The following is a 23,327-nucleotide window of genomic DNA, read 5'->3' on the forward strand; positions in this document are numbered from 1 at the left end:
CTTCGTAATAGCCCTACAGTACAGCTGTACCTCTGGTCACTAGGAAAATGCAACTCTGGACGCTTGGGGGCTAATGTCCCACTAACCCTCTTAAATCAGAAGTTGCAGACTGGGGATCCATAGACCAGAACTGGCTCATGGAAGCACGTTGTTTGGCCTGCATTATCATATACTTCTTTTTTTGTATATATATTTTTTGGATTCAATTTGCTAACTCATAAATACTTTTTAAATGACTTGTTAACATTTAAAAATCAGGTGATTTCACATACAAGTCTGAATTTCCTACTATTCTTGAAATAAGAGATAATCTGGAAAAATAGACCTGCATTCCCCATTGGTCATTCATGGATGGAGCAAAACTGTGGCTGCTTTAGTGGAGGAATGCCCTTTCCAGGTCTCCAAGGTCCCCTCCCTGTCCTATCAAATATGATATGCATCATTTGTTTATGTCTTCTGCTTGACCCTTGTAGGCATTTGAATTTGTTGTTATGTTAAAAAATAGCTGTAGGGGAATGGAGGGGAGGGCATGTCAGGAGACTTTGTGAATAGGTTTTTTTTTTTTTTTTTAAGATTTATTTATTTTAGAGAGAGAGCCTGTGCATGTGTGAGTAGGGGGAGGGGCAGGAGGAGGGACAGAGAGGGAGAGAGAAAGAAGCAGACTCCCCACTGAGTGTGGAACCCAAACTAGGGCTCCGTTTCACAGCCCTGAGATCATGACCTGAGCCGAAGTCAAGAGTTGGGACACTTTTTTTTTTTTAAGATTTTATTTATTTATTCATGAGAGAGACACAGAGAGAGGCAAAGACACAGGCAGAGGGAGAAGCAAGCTCCATGCAGGGAGCCCGATGCGGGACTTGATGCGGACTCGATCCCGGGTCTCCAGGATCATGCCCTGGGCTGAAGGCGGCGCTAAACTGCTGAGCCACTAGGGCTGCCCAAGAGTTGGGACACTTAACCAACTGAGCTATGCAGGTGCCCCAATAAGCTTGGTCTTAAGAAGCTTATATTGGAATTGGGCATATCTCTGTATGTCCAGTTCCACCAGCCTCTTGCTTTTGGAGGCCATGGAGCTTTGTTATCAGCACAGTTAAGTCTCTGGGTATCACTGTTTAAAGATAACTGGCTCCCTGAGAAAACTCTTTGTGGCAGAAACCCGGCCTCAAACCCCATTTAGCTTGTAGGGATAGATAATTTGCATTTCCTTCTTTGGGAAGTTTTGAATCTGACTTTGAAAATTACCTTTTCCCAATTGACAACCCTAATAATGTGGCTCCCTTCCACAGGCGAGTTAGAACCATGCCCCGACATAGCCAGTCCCTGACCATGGCACCATACTCATCTGTAAGCCTAGTGGAACAACTGGAAGATAGGATCCTCTGCCACGAGAAAACAACTGCAGCCCTTGTGGAGCACGCCTTCCGGATTAAAGACGACATCGTCAGCAGTTTGCAGAAAATGCAAAACAAAGGCGGAGGTGACCGCTTGGCCAGGCTTTTCTTGGAGGAGCACATCAGAAACATAACTGCCATAGTGAAGCAACTCAATCGGGATATTGAGGTGAGTTAGGTGTGTGAGAGTCAGGGTGGCTGCGTTCCTCCTCACAGACCTGCTCCTCTTCCCCACATGGGGTCAGCAAGTCAAGTTCCTGCCTCCTAGGCAGTAATGCATTCACATCAGAGCTTTCCAGTCTTGTGTATTCTAGTGATCACCAAGGAAACAAGCTTGAGCAAATATCCTAATTAAATTTATTTCAGTATTTGATAGCAGTTACTGTCAGTGTTATTTATGTTTAATCTAAATTTACCTTGCTGACTATTAAATCACTTTGTTTTGTTTGGCTCTCAATGGAGAAAGAGAAGAACTAGTCAAATAGTTTCTCTGTAAAACCCTTCGTATCGTCGAAGATAGCTATTAAGTCCATTACTAGGTCAGCCTTTGCTGCTTCAGATGAAATGTTTCTAGGCCATAATGATTATATATATAATACAGTTTATTACTCAAACAATTTAGGGATTTGAATTGCTTCTCAGACTTTCCTTTTATTGCTTTATTTTTTTTTCTCTGAAATGAGCCCAATAAAAAGCCAATATTGTCTAATTTTTAAAGTTTGTAAATCTGCTATTTATTGAATAATCACAGAGACCACACAGTTTAGTTCAGAAGCGTAATAAGATCATTTAGGGCTTGGGCTTTCATTACTGAACAGTGGTAATATCCTTCACATGTAATTTTTAAATATATATAAATAAAAGGTATCTGGATAGATTAAGGAAAACCTTTGTTCCAACTCATAGAGATTGTATCTGAATTATGCTTCCTGAAATTAAGCCTCATTTTTTTTTCAGTGTCAAAGTGTTTATTCATTTTTTTAACAGCTTTATTGAGGTATGATTTATAAGGCACAAAAATCTACCCAGTGTAAGTATATAATTCAATATTTTTAGAAAATGTATAGAATTGTGCAACCATCAACATAATTTACTTGTAGAACATTTCCATCACCCCCGAAATTTGTATAGTTCTGTCTGCAGTCAGAACTTCTACCCAAGCAAGGCCCGGGTAACCACTGATCTGCTTTCTGTCTCTAAATGTGTCTTTTCTGGGCTTTCCAGTTTTATAATATGAAGTCTTTTGCAACTGACTTTTTTCACCTCGGATAGTCTTTTTGAGGTTTAGCTATGTTCTAGCACGTGTCAGTGCAGGCATACCTCAGAGATATTACAGGTTTGGTTCCAGATCACCACAATAAAGCAAATATTGCAATACAGCAAGTCAAATGAATGTTTTGGCTTCCCAGTGCATATAAAAGTTATGTTTATACTATGCTGTAATCTATTAAGCATACAGTAGCATTATATCAAGAGAATGTACATACCTTAATTTAAAAACACTTTATTGGAGGTGCCTGGGTGGCTCAGTCAGTTAAGCATCTGCCTTTGGCTCAGGCCATGATCCCAGGGTCTTGGGGTTGAACCTCACATCAGGCTCCCTGTTCAACGTGGAGTCTGCTTGTCCCTCTCCCCTCTCTTCCCCTCCACTCATGCTCGTTCTCTCTCTCTCTCTCTCTCTCTCTCTCTCTCAAATAAATACATAAAAATTTAAAAACAATGGCAACAACAAAAACCACTATTGGGCTCCATGCTGGGCATGGAGCTTACTTAGAAAAAATAAAAAATTAAAATAAATAAATAAAAATACCTTATTGCTTGAAAGTGCTAACCATCATCTGAGTCTCCAGTGAATCGTAATCATTTTGCTGATGGAGGGTCTTGCCTCTATGTTGATGGCTGCTGACTGGTCAGGGTGGTGGTTGGTGAAGTTGGGGCAACTGGGGCAATTTCTTAAAAATAAGACAATAAGATCAATCAATCAATCAATAAAAGTTTGCTCCATTAATTGGTTCTTGTTTTGTGAACAATTTCTCCATAGCATACGATGGTGTTGATACTATTTTACCCATAGTAGAACTTCTTTCAAAAGTCTTATCAACTACCTATTCTGAATTTTTTGTTGTCATTTCAATAGTCTTCACAGCATCTTTACTAGGAGTAGACCGCATTTCAAGAAACCACTTTCTTTGCTCATCCATAAGAAGCAGCTCTTCATGTTTTATCATGAGATTACAGCAATTCAGTCCCATCTGCATGCTCCACTTCTAATTCCAGTTCTCTTGCTATTTCCACCACATCTGCGGTTACTTCCTTCCCTGAGGTCTTGAACCCCTCAAAGTCACCCATTAGGGTTATAATCAACTTCTTTCAAGTTCCTGCTAATGTTGATATTTTGACTTCTTCCCATGAATCATGAATGTTCTTTACAGCATGTAGAATGGTGAATCCTTTCCAGGGGGATTTCCAGAAGGAATCCTGATCCCTGGTAGCTGTAGCCTTGTGAAATGTACTCCTTAGATAGTAAGACTTGAAACTTGAAAGACTTGAAAGTACTCCTTGATCCATGGCTGCAGAATGGATGTGGTGGTGAGCAGGCATGAAAACAACATTTATCTCATTGTACCTCCCCGTCAGAGTTCTTGAGTGACCAGGTATGCTGTCAGTGAGCAGTGATATTTTGAAAGGAATCTTTTTTTTCTGAGCAGCAGATCTTAACAGTGGGTTCAAAATATTCAGTAAACCATGTTGTAAACAGATGTGCTGTCATCCAGGCTTTGTTCCACTAACGGACAGCACAGGAAGAGTAGGCTTATAATTCTTAAGGGCCCCAGGATTTTCATCATGGTAAGTGAGCATTGGCTTCAACTTCAAGTCACCAGCTGCATTAGCCCCTAACAAGACAGTCAGCCTGTCCACTGAAGATTTGAAGCCAGGCATTGACTTCTCCTGTCCAGCTATGAAAGTCCTAGATGGCGTCTTCTTCCAATATAAGGCTGTTCCATCTACATTGGAAATCTGTTGTTTAGTGTAGCCACCTTCATTTGTTATGTTACATAGATCTTCTAGATAACTTGCTGCAGCCTCTACATCAGCACATGCTGCTTCATGTTGCACTTTTATATTATGAAGATGGCTTTCTTCCTTAAACCTCATGAACCAATCTCTGCTAGCTTCAGATTTTTCTTCTGCAGCTTCCTCACCTCTCAGCTTTCATAGAATTAAAGAGAGTCAGGGCCTTGCTCTGAATTCGGCTTTCTTTGGCTTATGGGAATGCTGTAGCTGTTTTGATCTTCTGTCCAGATTACTAAAGCTTTCTCTGGATCAGCAACAAGTCTGTTTGGCTTTCTTATCATTTGTGTGTTCACTGGAGCAGCACTTATAATTTCCTTCAAAAACTTTTCCTTTATGTTCACAACTTGGTTAACTCTTCGACACAAGAGACCTAGCCTTTAGTCCATCTTGGCTCCGAACATGCCTTTCTCATTAAGCTTTATCATTTCTAGCTTTTGATTTAAAGTGAGAGATAGAGGGCAGCCCTGGTGGCTCAGCAGTTTAGCGCCGCCTTCAGCCCAGGGCCTAATCCTGGAGACCCGGGATTGAGTCCCACATCAGGCTCCCTGCATGGAGCCTGCTTCTCCCTCTGCCTGTGTCTCTGCCTCTCTCTCTCTCTTTCTCTCTGTGTGTCTGTCATGAATAAATAAATAAAATCTTAAAAAAATAAATAAAGTGAGAGATATTTGGGGTGCCTGGGTGGCACATTCAGTTAAGTGTCCGACTCTTGGTTTTGCCTCAGGTCATGATCTCAGGGTTGTGGGATCAAGCCCCATGTCAGGCTCTGAACTCAGCATGGAGTCTGCTTGAGATCCTCTCTCCCTCTCCCTCTCCCTCTGCCCCTCCCACTCATGTGCACGCACGCTCTCTCTCTCTCAAATAAATAAATTTAAAAAAAATTAAAAAGTGAAAGATGTGCAACTCTTCCTTTCCCTTGAACATTTAGAGGCCATTTCAGGGTTATTCGTTGGCCTGATTTCAATATTGTGTCCCAAGGACAGGGAGAAAGATGGAGGAATGGCTAGTAGGTGAAGCAGTCAGAATATATGCACATTTATTAAATTCACTGTCTTATATGGGTGCAGTTTGTGGTGTGCCAAAACAAGCATGGCAGTAACATCAAAGGTCACTGATCACAGATCTCCAGAACAAATATAATAATAATAATAATAATAATAATAATACAGTTTGAAATATTGTGAGGATTACCCAAATGCGACATAGAAACATGAAGTGAACAAATGCTGTTAGCAAAATGGCAGCGGCAGACCTGCTTAGTGCAGGGTTGCCATAGACCTTCAATTTGTAGAAAATGCAGTATCTGGGAAGCTCCATAAAGCAAAACACAATAAAGCAAGGTATACCTGTAGTTCATTTCCTTTTGTTTTTGAGTAGTATCCTATTGTTTGGTATACCTCATCTTGCTTATCTGTTCATTTATTGATGGGCATTTGGATTGTCTCCAGGCTTTAGCTATTATGAGTAAAGCTGCTATGAAACTTGTGTACAAGCCTGTGTGGACATGTTTTCATTTCTCTTGGGTAAATTACTAGGAGTGGAATTGCTGGGTCTTAAAGTAGCTTATGTTTAACTTTTTAAGACATAGCCAAATAATTTTCCAAAGTGGCTATACAGATTCTACAATTTCATCAGCAGTGTGTGAGATTTCTTGTTTCTCCACATCCTTGTCAACACTTGGTATTATCTCTCTCTTTGATTATAGTCGTTACAGTGGATGTGTAGTCGTATTTCACTGTAGTTTAATTTGCATTTCCCTGATGACTAATGATGCTGAGCACCTTTTCATGTGCTCATTGGTCATTTGTATGTCTGCTTTGGTGAAATGTCTACTTATGTCTTCTGCCCATTTTTTAAAAATTAGTTTTTAAATTATGGCAAGATATTTACCATTTTAGCCGCTAAGTATACAATTCAGTGACATTGAGTATGTTCACTGTGTTGTATGCAACCAACACCATTTGCCACTTCCAAAACTTTTTAATCATCCCAAACAGAAAGTGTTTGCATTAAACAATAATTCCCCATTCCACACCTCTCTCAGCTCCTGATAACCTCTACTTTACTTTGTCTCTGAATTCACCTATCCTAGGTATGCTATACAATATTTGTCCTTTAGTGTCTGGATTATTCACTTAGCTTAATGTAGCATATACCAGAACCTATTTTCAATTGGGTTGTTTGTCTTATTACTGATTTGTAAAAGTTCTTAAGATAGGCTAGATACAAATCCCATGTCATCTATGTGATTTGCAAATATTTTCTCCCTTTCTGTGGCTTATATTTTCATTTCCCTAATGGTATCTTTTGAAGTACAACATTTTTTTTTCATTTTAATGAAGTTCAGCTTACCAGTTTTTCCTTTTATGGTTTGTACTTTTAGTATTGTGTCTTAAGAGCTATTTGATTAACCCATGTCACAAAGATTTTTTCCTATGTGTTCCTAAAACAGTAAAGTTTTAGTTTTAGTTCTTATATTTAGGTCTATAGATCTATTTTATCTTCCTATAAAAAGTGAAATAAAGGTCTAAGTTATTTTTTCGCCTGTATGAGCACTCAAGGAAAATCTTCTCAGTTGTCCCTTTGTCAAAAATCAACTGACCATAAAATATAATGGTTTCTTTCTGGATTCTATTGATCTGCATGGTTTTCCTATACCATTGCCTTAATTTCTAGCTTAACAGTACATTTTTAAATCAGGTACTCTTAAGTCCTCCAATTTTGTTTTCCTTTTCAAAATTGTTTTGCCTTTTCTAGGTCGTTTGCATTTTCATACAAATTTTAGGATCAGCTTATCGTTTTCTGTAGAAAAGCCAACTGAAATTTTTTTGGTAATTATATAATTATATTAATTATGAAAAAATTTAAGCATGGAAGAATTATGTGATACAAACTGATGAAAGTAAATCTCTTAGTTGCAGGCCTACTGAAATTTTGACAGAAATTGCTTTGAATGTATAGATGAATTTGGGGAGAATTGCTATCTTCACCACACTGAGTTGTTAATCATTGCAGAGAACCAACTCCTGGTTTTATTCATCTTTTTCTATTGCTTTCCTGTTTTCTAGTTCACTGGTTTCAACTCCATATGATTTCTTTTTTTTTTCCTACTTGTTTTTATTTAGTTTGCTTTTATTTTTCTAGTTTCTTAAGGTTGAAACTTAGGTAATTGGTTTGAGATTTTTAGTCTTTTCTGATAATGGTGTTTAAAGTCATATAGTGTTCTCTAAGCACTGCTTTAGCTGCTTCCCATGAATTTTGGTATGTTGTGTTTGAGTTTTTATTTAGTTGAAAATATTTTAAATTTCCTCCTGTTTGGTTTATGTGTTATTTATAAGTGTGTTGTTTAATTTCCAGAAGTTTGGGATTTATCAAAATTTATTTCTTTTGTGGAGCTCTAGTTTAATTCCATGAGGGCTGAGAACATACTTTTTATATTTTTGATCTCTTTAAATTTATTGAAACTTTTGTTCTATCAATTATTTAAGTCTCTGACTCTTACTGTTGAATTATCTTTTTTTCCTTTCAATTCTGTTCGTTTTTGCTTCAAGTGTTTTGGGGTTCTTTTATTTGGTGCATATACATTCATAATGACATACTGACCTCTTAATCATTATAAAATGTGTCTCTTTCCGGGCACCTGGGTGGCTCAGTCAGTTAAGTGTCTGCCTTTGGCTCAGGTCATGATCCTAGAGCCCTGGGATTGAGCCCTGTGTGAGCTCAGTGGGGAATCTGCTTCTCCCTCTCCTCTGCTGCTCCCCCTGCTAGTGTTCTCTCTCTCTCTTTCAAATAAATATATAAAATCTTAAAAAATAAGTTGTCTCTTTCTAATATTTCTTATCTTAAATTTGATTTTATCTGATTTTTTTTAAGATTTTATTTATTTATTCCGATTTGGCAGAGGGAGAAGCAGGCTCCACGCAGGGAGCCCAACGTGGGACTCGATCCCGGGTCTCCAGGTCAGGCCCTGGGCAGAAGGCGGCGCTAAACCGCTGAGCCACACAGGATCCCCCTGATTTTATCTGATATTAATATAGCTATCCCAACACTTTCATGGCTACTGTGTGCATAGTTAATTTACTTTTGTGATAATTCTCACTTAGTTTATACCTAAATGAGGTCCTGATGAACCACATGGGGTTACCAGCTTTCACTGTTCATTGAGATTCTCACGTACCTTTACCAAGAACAGGGCTTCACTTGTAATTGTACCCTAGTTAAAATACATTGGTCTTCAGGGTTCTAAAATGTCTGTACTTCTTACGTTGTTTAAAGAAAAGGATTATATGTTTGTTATTCAGGAGATGTAGTGAATCTTTGTTGTTTTGGTGTCTGAGGACATCCACTCCAATTTCTTTCTTTTTTTTTTTAGAAGGGGAGAGAAGGGGGGAGGGACAGAAGGAGAGGGAAAGAGAAAATCTTAAGCAGGTTCCACAATTGGCATGGAGCCCATCATGGTGCTTCATCTCATGACCATGAGATCATGACCTCAGCTGAAGCTAAGAGTCAGGCCTTTAACCGACTGAGCCACCTAGGCACCCCTCCAACTTCTTTTGGTTAGAAACTTGATTTCCGGGATGCCTGGGTGGCCCAGGGTATGATCCCGGAGTTCCAGGATCGAGTTCCACATCAGACTCCCTATGGGGAGCCTGCTTCTCCCTCTGCCTATGTCTTTGCCTTCTCTCTGTCTCTCATGAATAAATAAATAAAATATTAAAAAAAAAAAAAGAAACTTGATTTCCTTTTGGTGTTTACCTTTCTTCCATTGGTTACAGATTGGATGGCTGTTCCTCAGGTGCTGTATCACCTTTTTAGCTAGAGAGAATTGGAACCCATAAATTAGGCCAGAGAATTGAGACTCTCATTCCCTGGAACTTGAAACCTGAGCAGACTGATCCAAAGAGTGGAAATGCTTGGAGCATCTTCCCTGCAGCAGCTGTGCCTGCGGACACTGGCCAGTGTTCCTGCTGCCTAGACTCTAGGAAGCATCCTTTATGTCCTTTTCAGTCTGGATCCCCAGCTTTCCTGTTGGTTGTGTGCCTCTCTTCCCTAATCCTTTCACTAAATCCCATTTTTTTCCCCCAAAGACAGTTTTCCATTGCCTGTAACCAGAGAACTCAAATGATATCAGAAGGGCATAGGAAGTTTAAAAGATTGCTATAGATACTATACATGTTTTTGAAAGGTGGTATTGGTATTTAGAATGATCTTTCCAATTTCCTTTTTGTGTGCTGAAGTATCGCAGAGGGTGAATAACTTGCCAACCCCAAGTTGGCACCTTTACCAAACTGAGGAACCCCAATTTAATGATTTCAATTTTGGAAAGAGGCAGAGATATATTAAGGGGCTGATATCCCTGCTGTACCCAAATCTAGAGAAGAAGATGGATAAAATCAAAGCTGTTGGGGATAAATCATGATTCTCACATTCCCATCCCTTTAACCAATGGCAAAGAAGTGTTTCATAAAAAAATAACAAACATCCTTCTGTTTCATGCTAGAAAATAGTGTGACCTTTTCTTTCTTTCCATGCCCAGCATTTCCCTGGAGGTACTCAGCTAGGCTCCCTCTGCTCATGTGGGTGGAGGACAGACTGTAAACTGGAGCCAACCTATTCTGGCAGTACTGTTCTCAGGTAAAAGCATAGAATGTAACCGTGTCCTTAGAAAATTCTGGACTTGGGGCATCTGGCTGGGTCAGTCGGTGGAGCATGTGACTTTTGATCTCATGGTCATGAGTTTAAGCCCCATGTTGGGCGTAGAGCTTACTTAAAATAATAAGTAAAATTTAAAAAATTTTTTTAAAAAGGGAAAACAAGAAAACCCTGGACTTAATTTTTGCTGTCATCATAAAAAGTAATAGTGTCTTGGCTGCAACTGTGAGATCCAGGGAATAATTTCCTCTTCGGTAGCTGCTATGTACTAATCCAATGATCAGAACCATTTTAAAACATATCATTTCCAAGCTCAGTGGAGCCCACAATGCTATTTAATAGTTTTTTTAATTTAGGAAGACCTCCCTGCCAGCTCCTCCTTTGCTTCCAATTCCCTTTCCCTGAAGGTATCCTGTGCACCCAGCACTTGCCACTGTTACCACAGCATCTAATGAATAGGACTGGCATTATTTCTTTACAAGTCAGTTTCCCCCAATAGATTGTGAACTCCTCAAAAAGAAAGAAACCTTGTCCGTCTCATCTATGCATTGTCCAGCACAGCGTTTGAAGCAAAATGCCATGAATGCTTATTAAGTGAATAAATGCCCAATTCATAGTGAAGCCAGTTGCCGATTTGCTGGTAGCAGAAAGAGAAGAAGAAACCCTAAGGTCATCTGTACAGACTGCAACCTTCTCAGATGAGGCATCCAAAGCCCAGGGAAGTGAAGGGACTTGTCTGAGATCTCAAGAGCAGTAAGTGGCAGTGCTAAGACTAAACCCAGATTGTTAAAATCTAAAAATGTTTTCCTTTTCTTTTCTACTTTGCTTCTTGGAAGCTCTTCTAGAAATCTCATCTTATATAGCCAACTCTCAATCATGATCATGAATGGTTATCAACTATTCTTTGCTTTCTCAGTATTTCTGCCCCTTCAGGAAGAATTTCTTCATGAAAATAGGGAATTCTGGCTTTAATTCTCACTGAGTTCTCTCCTGCCTCTTCATTCCTTTGATGCAAGGTCATTAAACTGCTTCATTACAGTTATTAGCAAACATTCGTGCGAATCCAGTCATCAGTCATGTTGGTTTTTGCTAATTCTTTTTCTTTTCTTTTTTTTTAAAGATTTTATTTATTTATTCATAGAGACACACACAGAGAGAGAGAGAGAGAGAGGCAGAGACACAGGCAGAGGGAAAGCAGGCTCCATGCAGCGAGCCTGATGTGGGACTCGATCCCGGGTCTCCAGGATCACACCCTGGGCTGCAGGCGGCGCTAAACCGCTGCGCCACCGGGGCTGCCCGCTAATTCTTTTTCTTAAGGTGTGTTTTTAAAATGTGATTTTTGGGCAATTTATTATGTAGTGAGTTTTAAAGTAATTTCAATTCTGCTGTTTTTCCATCTGAAACACGTTGTATGGAATGATTATTCTTGCCTGAATCAGACAGCACTCTTTTCCATTTACATATATTTTTGGATTTGTGGTTTTGCAAATGAAACGATTTCGGTTATAGAGAGGAAAAACAGTAAAATCTGATTCTGATAAAAACATACTTTGCACGTATGAGCATTTACTTTTTATAACTGGTAATAACTATATATCATTATAAAGTAACAGAAGGAAATTTGGAAATTTAATAGATTCCAGTATGAAACACTAATTATATGGCTTTACATATATTATGAGCCTAAGTATGTTTACCCACACATAACTAAAATTAGGATGCTTGATGACATATCAGAATTGCCACATTGTAGCCAGAATTTGTTAAAGTAAAATCATGGTGTAGATTAAAATTTTAAAAGTACTAAAAGGAAGTCTTTATTTATAAGTAGTATAAAATTGGGATGTGGGTATTATGCAAAGGCAATATTTGCATATTTAAAGAAAAGAGGTGTGAAGATATTCAAACTGTATTTAAATGATGTGAGAGATGTATTTTTGTCTGTAGATTCTTTTTTTTTTTAAGTAGGCTCTATGCCTAATGTGGGGCTTGAACTCACGACCCCAAGATCAAGAGTCTCATGCTTTGCCAACTAAGCCAGCCATGTGCCCCTTGTCTTTGAACTCTTTTTTTTTTTTTTTTAAGATTTATTTGTTTGAGAGAGAGAGAGAGCATGAGGAGGAGGAGCAGAGGGAGAGGGAGAGAGAGAATCTCAGGCAGACTCCCTACTAAGTGTGATGCCCAGTGCAGGGCTGGATCCCAGGACTGTGAGATCATAACCTGCGCTGAAATCAAGATTCAGACGTTTAACTGACTGGGCCACCCAGGTGCCCTCTTGTCTTTAGATTCTTTTTTTTAAAAAAATGTTTTATTTATTTATTCATGATAGACACAGAGAGAGGCAGAGACACAGGCAGAGGGAGAAGCAGGCTCCCTGCAGGGAGCCCGATGTGGGACTCCATCCCAAGACCCTGGGATCACACCCTGAGCCAAAGGCAGATACTCACCCACTGAGCCACCCTGGTGCCCCTTGTCTTTAGATTCTTAATGAATTTCTTTAGTGAACTGCCTGTTTAAAATTATTCTTATTGCTGGTTTACATTTGTTTTTCAGTTCAATAAATAAATTTTTATTGGGTATTTGTTTTGTTAAAATCTGTCCCCGTAGATGATTTTGTATCATCAAACTAAAGCTGTAGCCATATCAAGATGTAAAGTTCACTCTTGGCTCCTAATAGAACTATTTGAATTAAGGTATGTTAATACTATAATTTGGCAAATTTACCTTGATAAATCTTTTTTTTAAAGAGTTTTATTTATTTATTCATGAAATATATATATATATATATATATATATATATATATATATATATATATATAGAGAGAGAGAGAGAGAGAGAGAGAGATACAGAGAGACATAGGCAGAGGGAGAAACAGGGTCCCTGCAGGGAGCCTGATGTGGGACTCAATATGAGACTTGATCCTGGGGCCCTGGGATCAACGCCCTGTGCCGAAGGCAGATACTCAACCACTGAGCCACCTGGGCATCCCTTGATAAGTCTTTATGATTCTCTGTCATGTGGCTCTGACCATAGTACACAGGAAGAAAAGTAAAATATATTGTCTGACCACTAGCCTATGTGATCCTTAAGAGCCAGAACTGAATCTTAATTTTTCTATTTTTAGCACCTACCACACTGTCTAGCACATAGTAGGAACTCAAAAAATGTTTTATAATCAAATGCCCTGAGGACCATGGCCCTTCCAAAACTCTGATTATCTGCCCAGCAGATTCCAGTGTCAAAACAGATGACTCTTGTGTGCTAGTACACAGTAGGTGCTTGATAAATGTTGAATGAAAGAATCTATTGTTTTTAATGCATCTCCACCCACTGTCTCCTTTGGCAGTTTGCCTAATGATGTGGAGTATGTTATCAATTATTTATTCCTCGGAAACATTCCACAAATAATTGTCATCATTATAAATTTAGAAGAGGTAATGTGGTCAACTATGAATTATACATGTCTAGATTATCTGTACTGTCTTTAAGCTTTTATCAATCCCTGGACGCCAACTCCTGATAATCAGTCCATGGTTCTTTTGTTGGTGGTAAGCTTCCCCTTCCATGACACTTTGATGACTTGGCAAGGGGTTGAGACCCCCATGTCCCCTGAGGGTTTTCCCTGTGTCTTTAGACTTTGGGGAGCCAGGCAGTGGAGTTTGCTACCTTGCTGGTTGGAATTGGCAGATCTGCTCCTGGTTTTCACGTGCTCAGGCTTCATAATGTCTCTCAGGCTTGGGGTGGCTTCGACCTAGTTAGGTTATGGGAAACTGTCTCAATCCTTCACCTATTAACTTGATTGTACATATTGCTAGCTTAATAATTTGCAAATGGGCCACTACTGGAGAGTTTTCTGAACTCAAGTGGTAATGCGGAGTTGGGTCTTACTAGCATGTCACAGCAGAGGTGTGGACAATCAAGTTAATGTACAGTTCGATAAACATATGGGAACTTGGTTCAGTGTGCATCTAGCACTGTCAGCAGAGAGAGTCTAGGTGGCCAGACTTCATATATTTTACCTAACCAGGGAATTTCAGCCTGCAGCTGTGATCTTGTCCCATTGGAACAGGTTTATCAGCAGAGGGACTTTGGTGATTATCATCTCTATTAGTCAGGATACTCCAGAGAACAGAACCAATAGGTTATTTATTTATTACTTATAAGGTATTGGCTCACATGATTATGGAGACTGAGGCGTCCTTTCATATGCCATCTGCAAGCTGGAAACCCAGGAAAGCCAGTGGTATAGCCCTCAGGCCTAGGATCCAGAAAGCTGATAGTGTAGACTTTACTCCATATCTGAAGACCTGAGCACCAGAAGTGCTGAAGGCAGGAGAATATGGATGTCCCAGCTCAGGAAGAATGGGAATGCCACCTTCCCCCTTTCTTTCCACCATGGCTCTCAAAGGATTGAATGATAACTACCCGCTTTGGGAAGGACATGTACTAGTTCAAGTGCTAATTACTTCTGGAAATACCCTCACAAACACACCCAGAAATAATGTTTAACCAGTTATCTGGGCATCCCACGGCCTGCTCACGTTGACATATAATTAACCATCACATTATCAAAATTCATTTTGTGTTAAGTCTACCCACTAGATGTGGCTTGTCATGCCTTGACTCTAGGGAGAGAAGACAGTGAATTGAATGCAATTTGAGTATTTGTTCAGTTCTGTTGATAGAGGTTTTTCAGTGTGAATTAATAAATTGGTGTTCTGTTGTCTGCCCTTGTCTCTAATATATTTTAGCTTGTCCAAGTCCACCTTTGAGGACCTGATCACCTCTGTCTGGGGCCTGGCTAAATATAATCTCTGAGACTTGAATATGGAAGACCAAGTCCTAGAACATGGAGCTAAGTTCATTGATCTCTTTTGGGACCCAGGCATTGTTAGCAGCACCCGGGCTACCGTAGGGACCCAGACATGCAAGGCCCCTGCTCTTAGGCCTGCTGCATGGTCTAGTAGGGTTTATAGCCAGTAAACACTAAGTAACCAAGATAATTTCAGCCTCAGTCCTGTGCTCTGGTAAGATAGGATGAAGGAACGTGATTGTGGGGCTATTTCAGGAAGGGAGTGGGTTAGGTAACATGTGAACTGAGACTTGAGTGACAGAAGGGGCCAGCCAAGCCACGGTGGTGGTGTGTGTATTGGGGGAGACACACAGGGCAGAGAACATTCCAGAGAGAGGAAGCTGCAGGTTCCAAGGCTATAAACAGAAAGGAGCTTGGCATATTTGAGGAGCAGAAAAAGAACCAATGGGATTAGAGAGTCATGGAATGAGTGGGGCAAGTGGGTGGGATGTGTGGGAATAGGACCTGATCTTTAAGCCTTGAAAGTTATGATGGGAAGTTTGGAGTTTGGAAATGGGAAGCATTATTTAATTTTAAGCAGAGGAACTTAATTCAAACCTTGGTGCTGGGAATACATTAGTGAATGAAACAGATAAAAACCCTTGCCCTCCTGTTGCTTACAGACTGATTTGTGTTTCAAAAAGATCACCCTGGCTACTACATGGGTTGTAGGGGAGCAAGAATGGAAGCAGGGAGATGGGTTGGGGCTGCCATGGCAATACAGGGGCAAAGGTGATTAGGATAAGGGAAGTCACGGTGGACATGGGGAGAAGTGGATGGGTTCTGGGTCTGTTTTGGAAGTAGGTTGGGCAGGACATCTGGCACATTGGAGGCAGACACTTCGTTGAGGACTTGACAAATTTTAGGGACCCCTTGAATGTCCATATGGAAATGCCAAGAAGGCAGTTTGATATAAGGCTGGAACTCTGGGAAGTTTTAAGACCTACTGTGAAGATGAAAAAGCCATATAGGGAAATACTACCTTATGAGGCCCTGCTCCATTGTAGTTGGGCCTTTCTCCAGGTGATACCAGAGTTACACTTTCTTTTCCAAGTCCTCGCAAATCTGGGAAGAGTTAGAGAAGGAGAAACAAGCAGAGCTGTTTCTTTTCTGGTCATTCCTAGGTAATACTAGCTTGTCTGGGTAGGCGAGGTTGTGGGTGGGGAGGCATGGGTCCACATCACCTTTCTGTACACAGCATGATGTAGTGCTGTGGGGCTTCTACGGGAGCGCCGTTTACTACTGTCCTTGGGAAGGGAGATTTTGTAAAGATAGGCCTATCTTAGAAAAAAATAAATGAAGACTAGGGATATCACTTTTTCCAAGTGTCTGTGCTCTGTGAAACATTATTGAATGGTTTTAGGCCATGGACTTACTTACCACTCTGTAGTCTTTGCTGCCGCAGCCGAGTTTCCTCTTTGAAGGCAGGCCTGGGGGACACCTGGGTGGCTCAGTGGTTGAGTGTCTGCCTTTGGCTCAGGTCATTATCCCAGGGTCCTGGGATGGAGTCCTGCATCAGGCTCCCCACAGGGTGCCTGCTTCTCCCTCTGCCTATGTCTCTGCCTCTCTCTCTCTCTGTGTCTCTCATGAATAAATAAATAAAATCTAAAAAAAAAAAAAGAAAAGAAAAAGAAAAAGAAGGCAGGCCTGGGGCATAGCACATGGTGGGCATGCAGAAAATAGTTTGTGGAATTGACAATAATGGAGTGTCAGTGATAGAGTAGGGATGTAACCTTTTTACAGTAAGCACATCACTTTGATACATTGTTTCAAATGACAAATTAGGGAACATCACTGACTGTATAGAGGGTTTGTTTTTCCAAGGCTTCACCATAGAATTCTCTAATACCTTTTGTTTTCATGTAACTTTTCAGTAACATGAATATTGCATTAAGTGTTGATGTAATTCTTTTCTGTATTATTCAAAGAAAGCACTTCTAATACAATATCTTATTCATCTGCTTAAGAATTTTGAAAGTTCAATAGACTTTTCTTATTTGTAAGCATTAAAACACACACACTATTTCCTGGTTATAAAAATAAGGCCTTTGTGGAAAATATACAAAAAGAGAAAGCAAACATAATCCCACTCTAGAGAGTAACAAAATGTTAATATTCTAGTATTTATGTGTATCTTATACATAGCTGGAATCATGCTGAATATTTATTTTTACCCTTTCTTTTTGCATGATATTAAATTGTACACATTTTCTCTCTTTTTTTAAAAAATATTTTATTTATTTATTCACGGGAGACACAGAGAGAGAGGAAGAGGCATAAACAGAGGGAGAAGCAGGCTCTTTGCAGGGACCCTGATGTGGGACTCGATCCCCAGATGTGGGATCATGCCCTGAGCCAAAGGCAGACGCTCAACCACTGAACCACCAGGTGTCCCATATTTCTCTTATTTTAAAAAGCTCTCCATGAACTTCTCATTGGTTGCATAATAATGTACAGCTACCTTGGAAAATACTTGGTATATCTTACTAGGAAGATATTTTTGGGTATACATTTTTGTCATTTTTGTTATTATTTCCCTTAGGATTAATTTCAAGAGCTTGAGTTACTGGATCAAAGGTTATGAACATTATGAATATATTTTGATGGATCATGTCCCAGAAAGATGTATCAGGAAGGGCCAGCTGTGCATTTTTAATTTCGACATACATTTTAGTATTATACATTAAAAATATTTGCTTTTTTAGTAAATGAAAATGGTATGATTTTTTAATTTTTAATTTTCAGTAAACTTTAGTAGAGTAAGTTTAAGATCACAGCAAAATTGAGCAGAAAGCACAGCATTCCCATATACTTCCTGTCCCCACACTTGCACAGCATTCCCCATTGTCAACACACCACAGTGGTGCATTATTATGGCATGACTTTTGTTTCTTTGCTTGCTAGAAAGATTTAACCATTTATTTATTTTAAAGATTTTATTCATTTGACAGAGAGTGAGAGAGAGAGCACAAGCAAGGGGAGTGACAGGCAGAGGGAGAGGGAGAAGCTGGCTCCCCACAGAGCAGGGAGCCCTATGGGAGGCTCCATCCCAGGACCCAGGGGACCAAGACATGAGTCCAGGGCAGATGCTCAACTGACTGAGCCACCCAGGCACCCAAGATCAAACCTTTTAAAAACTATGTTGGGTTTAATTATTTTTAGTACCTCTTTTGTGTGTTGCTGTTCATTTTATTTGCTTTGTGATTTCTTGACTGAGACACAACCAAGATGAAATAAGATTGGTTATAGTCTTTACCATTTTTACAGCACCTGATGCAATGTTCCTCCAGGAGTCTGTGGGCCTTGAACTTCTGCCCTTCTGTACCTATACCCTAGCTTTGGCTCTGTGGGGGGTGGGGCCCAGGGATTTGTGTATTTAACAAACCACCTGGGGATTCTTATGCTCCTTAAAGATGCTTAAGAATCCCTGGTCTTAGGCCTTATAATAAACAAAGGTTTGAAGCATTACATATAAAAAATGTGTACTACTTTCTATAAACTATAACAAATAAGTGTTACTTCCTATGAAAAGAGAACACCAGCACTTTTTCATCAGTGGGAGAGTGTCAGAACCAGATTAGTCAGATCTGAAGTTTTCTTACAAGAATGTGTTCAGATGACTAACGTTTTGTCATTCACAGGTATTGTAGCTGGTTTGCATTCTTCTTAATAGAGTGCATTCATTCAGAAAAAGCTAGAAACTATAGCAAATAACAGATAGGTCTAGCAGTTCCAGATTCCTTTCAATGAAATATTCGTTTTACTGTCACTGTTACTCTCATCTATACTGGCTCCAACCAGGTTTCCAATAAGGAAAGCACAAAAGCTTCACATTGCTAATTTCTGCTTTTTTTTGTCAGGAAGTTTGAAAATCCTAAAAAAATGTATGTAAGTGCAGTTGTCTGCATACTTAAAAAAGAATAGTTGAGAAAAGGCAGCACAAAAACAATTTATGTACATCTGTGCACAAGTCTGTACGTTGTGCTATGTGCACTGCAAGCGTGGCTACCCTCTGTCACCTGCAGTGCTATTATAGTATCGTTGACTGTATTCCCAATGCTGTGCCTTTTATTCTTATGACGTACTCATTCCATAACAGAAAGCCTAGATCTCCCACTCCCCTTCATCCCTTTTTGCCCATCCCCCACACCTCCCCTGTGGCAACCACCAGTTTGTTCTTTATTTATGGGTCTATTTCTGCTTTTTATTTGTTTATGTGCTCATTTGCTTTGTTTTTCCAATGTGAGGACACAGTGAGAAGGAAGGGAGACAGCCATCTACAAACCAGGGAAAGGACCCCCCTGGGACAGGCCATGCTGGCACCTGATCTCTGACTTCCCAGCCTAAGTACTTCGAGAAATAGATGTTTCTTGTTCAGAAGCCAATCTGTGGCATTTTGTTCTCGCAGCCCCAACTGAATAAGACAGGACACTTAGGTGATCTGGGTACAACATAAAATTTCTCCCTTGAGCTTAAATTTTTAAGTCAGTAGATGAGGGGCATCTGGGTGGCTCCATGGTCGTATGTCTGCCTTTGACTCAGGCCGTGATCCTGAGGTCCTGGGATTGAGTCCCACATCAGGCTCCCTGCAGGGAGCCTGCTTCTCCCTCTGCCTCTGTCTCTGCCTCTCTCTGGGTCTCCTATGAATAAATACATAAAATCTTCAAAAAAAAAAACAACAACAACAACAAAAAACAAAACAAAACAAAAACAAAACCCAAAAGTCAGTAGATGAGCGCGAGGCCAGGATGATTTCTTTCATGAATTAGTTGCCCACAAGGCAAAGTAGAAGAGATGCTGGAACATCAGAGCCAAATACAAAGCGAGAGAAACCATGTGGGGAAAGATGAAGACTTGGGGGATAGATCTAGGGCGTGTGAATAATTGGAGTTCCAGAAGCAGACAAGGAAACAGATGGGAGAAGAAACAATAGCTACATAGAAGAATAATCTGAGTCTAAGATTGAAAATTTCACTGAGTTCCAGGTAGAATTGAAAATTAAAAAAAAAAAAAATCCAGGGCAGCCCGGGTGGCTCAGCGGTTTAGCGCCACCTTCCTCCCAGGGCGTGACCCTGGAGACCCGGGATCGAGTCCCACGTTGGGCTCCCTGCATGGAGCCTGCTTCTCTCTCTGCCTGTGTCTCTGCCTCTCTCTCTCTCTCATGAATGAATAAGTAAAAATCTTTAGGGATCCCTGGGTGGCGCAGCGGTTTGGCGCCTGCCTTTGGCCCAGGGCACGATCCTGGAGACCCGGGATCGAATCCCACGTCGGGCTCCCTGCATGGAGCCTGCTTCTCCCTCTGCCTGTGTCTCTGCCTCTCTGTCTCTCTCTCTCTGTGTGACTATCATGAATAAATAAATAAAATCTTTAAAAAAAAAAAAAAAAAAAATCTTTAAAAAAATAAAAAAATAAAAAATAAATAAAAAATTAAAAAAATCCAGTTAGGTGCATTCTTATAAAACTGAACTCCAAAATAGGACAAAATCTTAAAAGCTTCTAGGTTATAAGGATCCAAGAAACGTACAGAGCAAGAAGCATTAGACTTGTCAGCCTCAAAGTTCACTGGGAGGAAAGACCTTCAAGTCAAGAATTCCATACCCTTTTGATTTGTCCCTACCCTTTGGATTGAGGAAAGGAGGATTATCAACGTGGCAGGGATTCAGAGTCTTCATCTAAGCACTTGATCTGGGGAAAGACCCTAAGATAGGGGAGAATGAAAAGGAGAAGCACAAAGGTAGTCAATGATCCATAAAACAAGATCTATATTATTTCATGTAAATGGATATTGAAGGGTGCCTGGGACTGGGCAACAGGAGCACTGAGAAAAGGAGAAAAAATTATTGAAATAGAAGAGACATTTTACAAGCAAAATTCTAATTATAGCCCAACTAGAAGTATGGAGTTAGCAAAGCCTACTTGGGAGGAGGAAAGAAAAGTAAAATCCTTCCCTATAAGCCATCTAGGTTGGAGGGTAAAGGAGGGTGGACACAAGGTCTGTTGAGCACCTTGTGCAGAGGAGAGGGGGGAGCCATGCAGGAACAGAGCCTGGAGTAGACATGTGTGGTTATGGACATGGGGAAGGGAAGGAAGCCATTCATGGAATAGCAGTGTCCAGAAACATTCATAGCAAGAGGGAGGACAATGGATGGCAACCTGATTAAACCAGTCTAAATAAGGAAAGGGAGTGAGAAAATAAGCAACATAAATTGTATACGTAAGGTGAGATGAACGGTCAAATGAAAACACAAACAGGGTGTGCCATGATTGACAGCACAGTCTGTGGAACTAGAGTCCCTAGTTCAAATCCCAGCCCAGTTACTTATTACTTGTGGCTTTGGGCAAGATACTAAATATCTTAGAGATTTCACCTCCTGTGAAATGGAGATCATAATAGTACCTACTTCAGAGGGTACAATGTGAAGATTAAATGGGTGAACATACCAATAGCACGCAGAATAGTGCCTGGTAGACAGACCAAGCAAGTGTTTGCTTTATTATTTACAAGGCGTAGTCACAATGTTAATATTAGGTAAGAAGAAACAACATTAAAAGCACTAAATCAGGGACGCCTCGATGGCTCAGTGGTTGAGTGTCTGCCTTTGGCTCAGGGCATGATCCTGGGGTCCTGGCATCGAGTCCCCTATCAGACTCCCCCCGAGGATCCTGCTTCTCCCTCTGCCTATGTCTCTGCCTCTCTCTGTGTCTTTCATGAATAAATAAATCTTAAAAAAAAAAACCCCGCTAAATCAAAAGAGAAGGTTATTGTGAAATGGTGATGGCCACTTTTATCACAAATCCGTATGTGCCAGAAAAAAATGGCAGCTAAATACGTAAAATGAAAAGGGTTAAAAATTTAAGAAGAACTTGATGAAAATATTTTATAAGAGGAGAATTCATAAAATGTCTTTCAGAGGTGGAGAGATCTACTAGACAAAAATAAATAAGATCCAGAAGTAAATCATGGAATCAGCAAACTCAATCTAACAGACAATATTGAACCTTTTGTTCCTTGAATAGTTTTTTTGCATGGAACATTTAATAAATATGTGCCACAAATCAAACTCTAATACATTAAAAAAATTTCTTATTCCACAGACCATATTTTTGATCCTAAGCTAGTAAAGTAGAAATAAGTAAGAAAAATGACCAAAAAACTTAATTGCTTGAAAATGAAAAAGCACAACTCTAATCCTTAGTTACTAAATATCCTTAGATCAATGAGGAATTCAAAGCTGAAAACTGTAAAAAGGAAAGCACTTCACCCCCAACCTGTGGACACAGCAAATACTGTTCTAAATAAAGTCTGGAGGGACACCTGGGTGGTTCAGTGGTTGAGCATCTGCCTTCAGCTTCAGTAATCCTGGGGTCCTGGGATCAATTTCCACATCAGGCTCCTCCCAGGGAACTTGCTTTCCCTGTGCTTGTGTCTCTGCCTCTTTCTGTGTCTCTCATGAATAAGTAAATAAAATCTTAAGAAAAAAAAAACAAAACCCAAAACCTAAAGTCTTCATTATTAAAGAAGACATAATATAAATAAAGGAGCTCAATGCTCATCTTTTACAGTTACAAAAAGTGAATAAAACCAAAAAGGAAGCAAGAAAAATTCAAAAATATGAAGCTGACATTAATCAAAAAGATGAAAATGTTTAAATGGTTGAAAGGGAAAGGATGTAAGAAATCAAGAGCTTTGTCTTTGCAAAGGGGAGGGAAGGTGGTGGTGGTGAGGGCAGTGTGAAGGACAATGAAGGTGGGGAAGAGGAGCACAGAAAGAAGGCATGTACAAAAGAATGAGGAACTAGAAGAAACATCGATGTAACCTTTTGCTTTTGAGTGGCCTCCTGTGACCTAGGCCTCAGGTTCTCCAGTCCGTCCGTCTGTCTGTCATGCTTCTGTTCAACCTCTTTCCTGTTTTTGGCAGGCAGCACAGCAGAGCGGTTACAGCATACGTTCTGGAGCCAGGCTGCTGGGTCAGTCCTGGCTAGTCACTTGCCATCCATGCGACTTTGGGTGTATCCTATCGGCTGCTTGACCCTCAATCCCAATCCCGGCCCATAACACAGGGGCCCCGAGAGTGTGGGTTTGATTTGGTGAATGGCAGTGTGCAGTGCAGCCCCAGGCTTGCTGTCTGGCACGCGCTCAGTAAACACCAGGGGTGTCCTCGCCATCTCCATCTCCATCATTCCATAGAAGATTTCCCAGGATGGATGCTCTATGAGGCCATGCTGCTGTTGGGCCACCCGATCTTCAAGCAGTTCTGCTGTCGCTGAATGCCTTTCTAAGGGACACCATTCTGGCTGCCATTCCAGCATGAATGCTCTTATCAGATCAGTACTAGAAGGAGATTGGTATTTGCTGTCTT

The 23,327-nt window shown here is 40.3% G+C and overlaps 1 protein-coding gene across 2 annotated transcripts in view; it reads left to right on the plus strand.

Annotated features, from left to right (window-relative positions):
- Positions 1-23,327, plus strand: part of FAM81A (family with sequence similarity 81 member A) — a 75,885-nt gene that overhangs the window by 18,982 nt on the left and 33,576 nt on the right. For both annotated transcript variants that reach the window (XM_072808828.1, XM_072808829.1), the window contains exon 3: positions 1,287-1,560. In XM_072808828.1, coding sequence (XP_072664929.1) covers positions 1,287-1,560 — 274 coding nt within the window. The remainder of the gene's footprint in view (positions 1-1,286; positions 1,561-23,327) is intronic.

Source organism: Canis lupus, chromosome 32 (genome assembly GCF_048164855.1).
Source record: "Canis lupus baileyi chromosome 32, mCanLup2.hap1, whole genome shotgun sequence".
Taxonomy (NCBI): Eukaryota; Metazoa; Chordata; class Mammalia; order Carnivora; family Canidae; genus Canis; species Canis lupus.